The sequence below is a fragment of the Ochotona curzoniae genome, unplaced genomic scaffold (genome assembly GCF_017591425.1).
Source record: "Ochotona curzoniae isolate NIBS_2020 unplaced genomic scaffold, NIBS_Ocur_1.0 scaffold_1037, whole genome shotgun sequence".
NCBI classification, from domain to species: domain Eukaryota; kingdom Metazoa; phylum Chordata; class Mammalia; order Lagomorpha; family Ochotonidae; genus Ochotona; species Ochotona curzoniae.
The window spans coordinates 29583810-29594471 of NW_024467083.1; the positions used below are offsets into that span (position 1 = coordinate 29583810).

Here is a 10662-nt window from a genome sequence, read left to right on the forward strand (position 1 = left end):
GAGGAAACGCCAAGTACAGCCTCTCCTGCCGGCCACTGCCTTCACGAGCACAGGCTCAGGTCATTTTAGCTGAACCACAGTGCATCAAGACCAAAGGCTCTTACAAAGGGTCAATGCTACTTCCTAATGACCACAAACTACTATTCCATGAAGAAAGGAACTGCCTATTAGAAACAGGCAGGGTAGGCCCAGCGTGGTGGCGCAAGTGGTTAAGATCCTTGCCTTGCATGCCAGGGATCCCATATGGGCGCCGGTTGTAATCCCGGCGGCCCCTCTTCCCATCCAGCTCCCTGCCTGTGGCCTGGGAAAGCAGTCGAGGACGGCCCAAAGCTTTGGGACCCTGCACCTGCGTGGGAGACCCGGAAGAGGCTCCTGGCTTTGGATTGGCATAGCGTCGACCGTTGCACTCACTTGGGGAGTGAATCATCGGACGGAAGATCTTCCTCTCTGTATATCCGCCTTTCCAATAAAAATAAATTAAAAAAAAAAAAAAAACAGGCAGGGTGGAGCTTCTCCTTTTATCTCCCCTTCCCCCAGAAAGAGAAATGTGGGAACAATGGTCTTACCCACTTTCCTGTAGCATTTGACCCTTTATTCACATGTTCCTGTCTGGATGTTTCACAAAACTGAGACAACACTGTAGCAACTCTAAGGAGAAGGGGGAGGCTTTCCAGCCTTCTCACTCGGAAGCAGCTGGAGCATGGCAGGGTGAAAAAGTTCTGTAATCACTGCATATATGAATGAAGCAGCAAGCCAGGCTAATTTGTGGATTACCTTCAACTGTACAAGTTTACCGTCTATGTTTTATCCATCTGGCCGGATACACACTACACACCAACTTTAATTTCTAGACAACTCATGTCAACTCTTAAAGAAAACAGTGTGAAGCAAGATCTGACTCTAAAGTCACAAAACAGGAACTGAAGAGTTTTTTAAAAAAGGTGTTGATTACTGGGACTCTCCTGGTTACTGTTTGACCCGAGGCTTACTGTGCAGAGCACTGCCACTGAAGCAGCTCTGGCATTCTTTGTGTTTGCCATTCTCTCCCCCCAACGCCGAGAGCACTTTTATAATAAAGCAGATCATTTGGTAATGGTTAAAACCAAAAAAAGCCACAAACTTGCTAGTTTCTGTTTGGCTACAAAGAGGGGTTTCTGACTTTTAAACAAAACCGAATGAGGGAAGCTATAGAATCCTGTTTGCATGATGAGCAAATGGTGCTCAGAGCTGAAAACAAGTATGCAAACCTTAGATTTGCACATTTCCATGGTGATTCAGCTTCCCTTTAGGTCACTGAAAATAAAGGCAGTTTCAGGTTCCAGAGGTGGACTCATCAGTAAGCACCTTGTCCCAAGAAGTCCAGCTTAAGTTGAGGTGTAATTTTCCATGCTCCATTTCAAAAGGTTAAGAAACTAGAAACTTAAAAGATAGCAAGCCGCCTGGCCTGACAGCTTTCCCAACACTTGGTTAGTCACAGGAAAATCAAGACAGGCACTTTGACTGCTGTATTCAAGTGTACAGTGACTATTCTTAACTACAGTAGTAACACATTAAAAATCAACACCCCTAACCTGGACGAAAAACTGCCCTTGTGCTAAGATGGAGCAGCTTTGTGGACCTGGCTTGCTGATCCACCTGCACCTATTTTCTCAGCTGGCAAGGGCTTGCCTGGGGGGAGGGAGGACAGTGCTGATTAGAAAGGACCCACACCACACCTTACATTTGAATAAAAATTTATTTATCAGAACAGGAAATTTTATTTTACAACATTAATCTGCAGTTGGTCCTAATGCTTCCTGGCTGTCCAAAGCACCAGCTGTGTAACCAGAACTAAGGTGGTCACACCCCATACAACGCACATGCACAACGCCAGAGGGGACCACCCTATAGGACTGTGTGGTTTTCCCTGAGAGAAGCATAAAGACAAATAGATTTCATGGAGAGACATCCTTCCAAGCAGTCCCCTCCTTTCCCCTGTGGGGGGATTTGCACCGGAGACCCCAGGTCAGACACCAGACCTCCCTTCCCCACTGGGGCTCTTGAGGACCTGAATGCCAAGGAGGGCCTCCTCTGCACTCTGGCAGTCCTAGCTAGTGAGCCATCAACAAGTGGGGCTCCTCCACACCAGCTGACACTTCTGCACTTACTTCCATAATTGGTTAGTGGGGGACAGGCCTTAAGTTACCTTCTTAACCACTTCTCCTCAAGATTCATTAAAAACTACATAAAGTGCTTTTAGGTGTTTAGGGAGACATGATATAAATAAGTGGTTTAGGATCAAGAAGGATAAATAACACAGGTAAAAACAGCTCTAGAGGTGACCTTGTGACTCCTGGGCAGCAGGCAGGGACCTTTCCCCACTACATTCTTAGTCATTCTATTCACACCTGTTTTTATCTGGAGTCCAGACTAAAGGTCAGGGTCAAAGGCTGAAGCTTTCTTCACTCTCCAGCAGCCTTTCTGCCTCTGGGTTTGGACAGAGCCCACCTCTTGCTACAAACTCAAGTGAGCACATTGAAATGCAAAGGAAACCAGAGAAAGCCACAAAGATGTTCCTTCTGAAAACTCCCAAGGAGATTTTTGAAATTTCCCCAAGACAGGATAAACAGCAGTAACTGAAAAGACACTGTCCCACGGTCTCCCACCCCTTGCCTTTGCTGCTACAGCACCCCAACATCACACTTCCAAATGTGATAGCAAATTCATTACATATGCCCAGCTGCTGACTCCTGGGCTTGCTGGGGTTGGGGGAGGGATATTACCTAGTTACCTGTTAGGGGTTCGTAATAGAAATGAACGGTAAATACTACAAGGAAGGGCAGGAAAAGGTAAACGTGAGACAACATTGAGTCTGAAATCCAGAAAGATGCAAATGCACAAACCTGAAACAAAGCTTGGGAACCAACAGGAACAAATATTTGTTTTATTGACATACCAGGTTTGGTCTCTATTTAACAACCAAGCCTGATAATAGCACCATGGCTAGATTAGCTGGCTTTTCCAAACCATCATTTTACAATTTATTAAGCAAACAAGGGATCAAATGTGTCTCCTCCCTCCATCTGATGTGGTCTTTTTATACACACACTAATAAGTTCTGTGCGGAACAGCTGAAAACATTTTAGCCTTAAAGATGAGCTCATGAACTCAGTTTAAATTTCACCAGTTAAATTAGGTCAAATGCAAGGAACTCAAATGAGTAGCTGCCCAATCAGAGCCCATAATTTGTAAGCCCTAAGCCTCACCCCATTCCCAAACCTTAAAAAAAAAAACACTTTGATCCAATTACTGAAAAGCTACATTTAACAAAGTGAAAGGACTTCTTTCCATTTCCCAAACTCTCAATCCCAGGTTTTCAAAGAAAAACCTACCTAAGGAATACATACCTAAATCAGATAGGAAAAATTAAAAAGCTGCATAGTTATGAATCAGATTTGTTCCACTGAACCAGGTTTGATACAATTACAACTGGTTCTGTAATACACTCTAGAATTGGGACAAAATTTAGAATAGAAAAGCTGTAAGAAAGTTTGCTAACTAGAAGTAGCAAATTTTAAGAGGGTATGAGAAAAAACTAATGCCAACTAGATATTCCCCTTTATATTACAAAGATAATTTTTGATAAAAATATATACATTTTTACAAATACATGTACAAGTTTTAAAAATTTCCTATATTTGTAACTAATTTCTAAACTTTCACAGTCAAGTATTCTTGCCATTACTAGAGTAACAAATTTAGAATCATTCAAACAAAGCCAAATGGAACAGGCATGGAATTCTTAACTGGGACTCTGTTCTTTAAGCACACGGGGGGGGGGGGGGGGGGGGGGCAGCCCCTCACACACTGCGACAGTACTGAGGTGTCGTGTTATACTTCTACTGCGTGTAACCGAAATTCATTCTGCACAGGTCACAGGCATTGTTAGTGCTTTCTTTTCAACACTACAGGAAATTAACATATTCACTGGGCAGATTTAATGAATCCTGACGAGACTGGCAAGCGGTCACTAACGGGTCCTCAACAGGGAAGCTCAGGTCCTTCCACTCTGCCCCGCTGACTCCATCTACAAGTTCTCCTCCCGGCTCCCCCGTTTGCTGGCTGCCGAAACGTGCCTTCGGTCAGTGAGTGAGTCTTCAGGGACACAACTTTCCCATGTGTTTATTCACGGAAGTGTGTCCTTTTTGGTGGCCGGAGCTGGTTAAGGGTCAACTACTGCACTTGGAAGGCTATCTTATCAGATATGCCAAACCCGCTCCCACTCCAGCCACACCTGCAAAGGCCAGCAGCACATTTCTGATGCCGCCTTCTAGGTCCTCTACGTGAAAGAACTCCACAAACCCATCCTAGAAAACACAAAAAGAAAAGCAGGTTTTCAAGCCTGAGTTTCCACGTTCTTAAAAAAAAAAAAAAGCAAGCACGGCATACAAAGATTAATAAACACATCTGAGGTGCCCCTGGAGCTGAGATGGACCCGTTTGTATCCTCCTCAGGGAAGTTCCAGACACACATTCCCAGAGTTGCTCACCAAGCGAGTACTGGGAGCAGTAAACAGCTCGACTTGGCCACTAAAGCCATCATGCTCCTAGCAGGGCACTCTAAACACGGCAAAGATTTCAAAGGAAAAAAAATTATACAAACAAAACCCTTGCTCTTAACAGTCTAACTGCCTAGGACCTCAAGTGCTCAGCATTTCTCAATGCAATTAAACACATCATGCAACAAGACAGGCAGGGTGTGTGTCAGGACGCAGGCTCGCCCCGAATCTAGTCCACCCGCGTGAGGGAGGGGGCCGCGCAGAGGGCCCCCAGGTGACGCCCAGCTCCCCTCGGGGCCGAGGGACTGGTAACAGGCTCATCCAACTGCATTACAACACGGGGCTTTCAAGCCTGCCACCCACTCTGCTCCTGGGTGCTCACGACTGAAGCCCGCAGGAAGCGGTCAGCGGCCCTCCCCTCCTACTCGGGACCCCCACCCCCCAGGCCATCCCACCACCAGGCCCACTTACCCAGCCTCTTTGTTTAACCAGCCAGTCCCGTTTCGTCCTGACCAACACATCGGTGATACTTTCCGCTAAGGGTTCGATGCAACTTTCTTGATTTATGCTCTTTAAGTGTTTGGCTACAAAAGCCCCGAAAGAAATGAGAGTCACAATCCGGCCCCAGTTGGTCACACCGTCGCTGAACACGTGAACCATCACTCGCGACAGAGATTTGACATCGTTTTCGTTTTTGATGTCCAGTTTCCGCAACATGCCTGAGGAGGAGAGAGAGGCTCGCAGGGTCCCCGCCGCCTTTGTCTGCACAGCCCGGCCTCTGCTCGCCGGCCCACCCACGGCGGGGGCCCCCCGCGGACCTGGAGCCCACCCCCACTGCAGAGCAGCCATCCCACCCCTTCCGCTCTTGGAGCCGCGCTGCCATTTCCCAAAGGATCGAGGGCGGCGGAAACCATGACTCATGGGCCGAACACGCGGAGCTCGGCTACACCGACTCGCTTTCGTTTTCCACCCAAACCCCCGGGCAGGGCGGGTCCAAGGAGCGACCCCGAGCCCCGCGCTCCTTTACCTTGGAAGGCCGTCTCGTGGTTGCGTTGCACGCCGTCCCCCACCCGCCGCAGGGTCTCCAGCGCCTTCCGGCTGGTCGTGCCCGCCCGGCCCAGGGGCTTGGCGTCCTTGGCGCCGGTGGCCTGCTCCCGGAGGTAGCGAGCGATAATGTCCAGCGACTGCCGGTACAACTCGTCCTCCCCCTCTTCCTCCTCGTCCGCGGGAGGCGGCGTCGAGGGCAGGGAGCCGTCCGTGCTAGGGGCCTTACCGGCCTCCCCCACCAGCTCCAGCCGGGGCAGGACGGGCGGCCGCTTGCCCAGAGGCTCGGGCTCGTAGCCGTCCAGTTCCTCCTCGGGCGACATGATGGCGGCGCCGGCTTCCATCTCGTCGAGCGGCGTCGCGCGGCGGGTGTGCGCCCAGCACAGCAGCCTCGTGGGGGTCGCGCTGACGTCCGACCGCTCGGCGCCAATGGGCGCGGGCCGCGAGACCCTCCGGGCGGCCGCGGGGCTCGCGCCGGGACTTCCGCCCATGGCCGCGCCGGCCTCCCCTCCCCCTGCCTCCCGCCGGCCCGGGGCCTCCTTCTCGGCGGCCAGGAGCCGCTCGCCCGAGGGGGAGACGCCGCCGCCGCCGCCGCCGGCTCCCAGCCCGGCGCTCCCGCAGCACATATTCAGCCCGAGGACCGCCTTCCTTCTCAGACTCAACATTTTCAGAGATGGCGGCTGCTGGGGGGGGCGGGCAGGCCGGTGGATCCCGTGCGGATCCTCGGGCGATGAGACTGCGGGCGGCCGCGGGCTCGCCGGCTTTAAGATCTCGATTTCTTAGGCGGTGCCGTTCGCAAACTCGAGAAAGAAAAACGAGAAAAAAAAAGCCTTCCTGGTCCCGTAAAAGGAGAAAAGGGGCGGGAGCTTCCGGAGCTGCGCACGGCTCCCGGAGGGGGGCGGCGCCTTCCGGCCGGCGAGTCACCGGACGCCGGTCACGTAACGGCCGTTTTGGGGTCCCCGGGCCGCGGGGCTCGGGGCGGACCCCGCACGCCGTGCATCGCGCGGCCGCCCTCAGGCCCAGGCTGGGCTGTGTGTCACAAAACCAGTCAGAATCGCCACCCCCACCCCGGTGCAGCCTTTTTGGAAATGGGGACACTCCATGGTCTGACTTAAAGAAGTGAAATAGTATATTAGATTATATTATATTATGTTATATTATGTTATTATTGTTATATATATAGATAGTATATGTATTTCACATTTATACTGAGTCTGTATACTATATAGACAGATTGATTCAGCAATGCGCTGGAAAACACACTTGGTTCTAGCTTCCCTTCTTGCATTCCCATCTCTCTCCAGCCCCCAGTGGCACCCCTTCTTTGAGCGCTCCACACTGTTTTGTACATTGTGGCAGTCCTTGCCGGGTGTACTGGTTTTGAGTCCCGGCTGTGCCACTTTCCATCCGGCTCCTTGTTAATGCTGCACCTAGGTAGGTGGTCCAAGATGGCACAAGTCCTTGGGACCCCTGCCACCTGTGTGGGGAAAGTCGGCGGGAGTTTCTAGCTCCTGGGTTCAGCCTGGTCTACAGCTGGCTGTTGCAGCTGTTCACAGGATGGAAGAGCTCTGTCACTCTTGTCTCCCAAATAAAATCTTTTTTTTTTTTTTTAACATTTCTTTATTTTTACTGGAAAGGCAGGTATACAGAGAGGAGGAAAGACACAGAGGAAGATCTTCCATCCGATGGTTCACTTCCCAAGTAGCCTGCATGGCTGAAGCTGGATTGCTGGTAGCAATCCGAAGCCAGGAGCCCGGAGCTTCTTCCAGGTCTCCCACACAGGTGCAGGGTCCTGAGGCGTTGGGCTGTCTTCAACTGCTTTCCCAGCCCACAAGCTGGGTTAGAACTGGAGCCCATATGGGATCCCGGTGTGTTCAAGGTGAGGACTTTAGCTGCTAGGTTACGATGCCGGACCCCCAAATAAAATTTTAAAAGAATAAGGCGCATTGGCCTGGGGGCGAGGGTGGGGAATGGTAAGCTTAGGGTGGACCAAGGCAGATAATGCACTATTCAAAGGATGGATCTGAGTATTAACTGACATGGGATATGCAAGGCCAGGGAAGTAGGATGGGGCAGAAGGATGAAGGCTTGCAGAGTCCCTGACAAAGCACGGAACTTTTCTAAGCACTGGGGAATCACTGGAGTTCTGTGATACAAGCTGAGCTTGCATTTGTTGCAGCTTTCCGAATGGGTTAGAGCAGAAGTGATGGAGCCTGCGGGTGACAGAGCGAGTCATGGTCTGTAGGGGCGTAGCCGCATTGCACAGGATGTAAGTTCCTGGCCGCCTCTGGAGACTGGGACCCTGCTGCTGTGACCGGCCGCTGGGAGGGTGTCCTCGGGGCTTTCAAGGACACCTGGTCCTTACTGTTGTCCAGAAAACTCTGTGTTTGTCCACACTCTGTACCCAGAATGGCCGTAAGACTTTAGCGTTAAATATACTGGCCGCAGTCCCAAATCTTAAAAGAAAACAAACATGTTGACCATGCAGTCTCTCTCCCAGGCATGCACGGAGTCCTTTGAAACGTTCCAGAACTATGAGCACATTTCCTCCTCAAATGTGCTTTTGTTTCGGGAACTCATTGACATCACTGCTTTCAAAATATGCTGGGGGAGGGGGAAAAGCTGCTTTCCCATGTTAGACCTAATACATATCTGATAGCCTTGTATTCTAGTCCTGATGAGGCCTCAGGCTGGATATACCTAATACTTCATGTTACTTTTCCTCTTCTAATTAGCAGTCTTTGCTGTTATCCCTGCTTCTTCTTTTAATTATGCCACCCTTTGAAAATGAGCTGGGGCTGGCACAGTTGGCATAGCAAGCTCATCTTCTGTCTGCAGTGCTGACATCTCATAGGGGTGCTGATTCGTGTCCCATCTGCTCCACTTCTTTTTTTTATTTCATTAAAGATTTATTTATTTGTATTGCAAAGCCAGATATACAAAGAGGAGGAGAGACAGAGAGGAACATCTTCTGTCTACTGATTCACTCCCCAAATGGCCGCAATGGCCAGAGTGGAGCTGATCCAAAGCCAGGAGCCAGGAGCCTACTCCAGTCTCCCACGCAGGTACAGGGTCCCTAGGCTTTGGGCCATCCTCTACTGCTTTCCCAGGCTACAAGCATGAAGTTGGATGGGAAGTAGGGTAGCCAGGATTAGAACTGGCACCCATATGGGATCCCAGCCCAGGCAAGGCACAGACTTTAGCCGCTAGGCCATCACATCAGGTCCATCTGCTCCACTTCTGATCCAGCTCCCTGCACATAGAATGGGAAAGCAGTGGAGAATGGCATAAAGCCTTGGAACCCTGTAACTGCATGCAAGACGTGGAAGAAGCTCCGGGCTCCTGGTTCTGGATTGGCTCACTTCTGACTGTTGTGGCCATTTGGCAAGAGAAGCAGCAGACAGAAGACCTCTGTTTCTGTCTCATCTTCTCTCTCTATAAATCTGTCTCTCTGGGCCCAGCACCATGGCCTAGCGGCTAGAGTCCTCACCTTGAACGCGCCAGGATCCCATATGGGTGCTGGTTCTGATCCCGGCAGCTCCACTTCCCATCCAGCTTCCTGCTTTTTGCCTGGGAAAGTAGTTAAGGGCAGCCCAAAGCCTTGGGACCCTGCACCCATGTGGAAGAGGTTCCTGGATCCTTGGTTCAGATCGGCATAGCATCGGCTGTTGCGCTCCCTTGGGGAGTGAATCATCAGACGGAAGATCTTTCTATCTCTCCTCTTCTCTGTTTATGTGACTTTGTAATAAAAATAAATAAATCTTTAAAAAGTAAGTAAATAAACCTGTCTCTCCAATAAAAATGAATAATTTTTTAAATTAAAATTGCTAAAACATACAAGGAAGCTCACTAAGGTTAGTTGTTACAAGATATAATATTTAAATATACTTTTAAAAAATATTTTTCTGCAAAGCAGAGTTACAGAGAGAGGGAGATCCAGGGAGGGAAAGAATTTTCCATCTTCCAGCTCACTCCCTAAATGGCTACAATAGTTAGAGTGGGGCCAGGCAGAAACCAGGAGTCAGGAGCTTCCTCCCTGTCTCCCTATGAGTACAGAGGCCCATGGCCTGGGCCACCTTCTACTGCTTTCCCTGATGTATTAGCAGGGAGCTGAATCAGAACCCATGTGGGATCCTGGCTGTGCAGGCACCACAACACTGGGCCCAAATGCACTTCGATAACAGCAACTAAGAGAAATATAATTTTTTTTAAAAAAAGATTTATTTATTTGAAAGAGTTGTTGAGAGCTTTATGGTGATATCCTGCATCTGTAATGGGTTTATCAGGATGTAATCCCATTTTAAACAGCATCTGCGAGCCTCTATTTCAACTCACAGTGAGGCTGGTTACCCAGTCTCCCATGTGGGAAACTTGGAAAATTTCCTAGGTTCCTTTGACACGCGCACCCCGGGTATAAAGTCCTGTTGATTCTGCTTTGAGAAAGCTTTCTTCAATCTAGTTCTCCTCCTTTTTAATTCTTGACAAATTAATTCAAATCCTTGAAAAAAACTTTCCCGAACAAGCTGCAGCTTCCCAGAGAGATTCCCAAGAACAAGCTCTGAACTAAGATGGGAAATTCAGCCAAGTCATCGCATTTAAAATCCTATCAGTGGGGCCTGGTGCGATAGCCAAGTAGCAAAAGTCCTCGCCTTGCACATGCCGGGATCCCATATGGGTGCTGGTTCTTATCCTGGCTACTCCACTTCCAATCCAGTTTCCAGCCTGGGAAAGCAGTCCAGGACAGCCCAAAGGCTTGAGACCATATACTCACGTGGGAGACTGGAAGAAGCTCCTGGATTCGGATCCACTAAGCTCAGGCTGTTGCAGCCATTTGGGGAGTGAGCCAGCAGACAGAACATCTCTCTATCTCTCCTATCTGTAGATTTGCTGTTCCAAGAAAAAAATTGAGTCTTTAAAAATCATTATTGCAGTGTTGTAGTATAACAAGTAAAGCCACAGCCTGCACCACTGGCTTCCCACACGCACACTGGTCTGGGTGCAGCCTGCTTCATTTCTGATCCAGCTCCCTAACATCCTGGGAAAGCAGCAGAGGATTATCCAAGAGTTCTGGCCCCCTTTCG

At 49.7% G+C, this 10662-nt stretch overlaps 1 protein-coding gene across 3 annotated transcripts; it reads right to left on the reverse strand.

Annotated features, from left to right (window-relative positions):
* Window positions 1-1185: 1185 nt before the first annotated feature.
* On the reverse strand, window positions 1186-6374 carry MCL1 (MCL1 apoptosis regulator, BCL2 family member). 3 transcript variants are annotated; one of them, XM_040999322.1, is made up of 4 exons: window positions 6133-6367; window positions 5565-5685; window positions 5009-5256; window positions 1186-4346 (listed from the first exon to the last, which is right to left on the reverse strand). In XM_040999322.1, exons 1-4 carry the CDS (start codon window positions 6244-6246, stop codon window positions 4230-4232), a joined length of 600 nt encoding a protein of 199 aa, XP_040855256.1. In that variant the 5' UTR covers window positions 6247-6367; the 3' UTR covers window positions 1186-4229. The 3 variants fall into 3 exon arrangements, with proteins under 3 accessions (XP_040855256.1, XP_040855254.1, XP_040855255.1); XM_040999320.1 differs by having other exon boundaries at window positions 5565-6368; XM_040999321.1 differs by lacking the exon at window positions 5009-5256 and having other exon boundaries at window positions 5565-6374.
* Window positions 6375-10662: the final 4288 nt, after the last annotated feature.

Bases quoted from the DNA above. Each gene is read 5' to 3' on its own strand.
- MCL1 (XM_040999320.1), bottom strand. From the start codon at position 6,246: ATGTTGAGTCTGAGAAGGAAGGCGGTCCTCGGGCTGAATATGTGCTGC. The intron at 5,257-5,564 runs GTAAAGGAGCGC...TCTCCTCCTCAG, and splicing joins CCACGAGACGGCCTTCCAAG to GCATGTTGCGGAAACTGGAC. The intron at 4,347-5,008 runs GTAAGTGGGCCT...TGTGTTTTCTAG, and splicing joins TGGTTAAACAAAGAGGCTGG to GATGGGTTTGTGGAGTTCTT.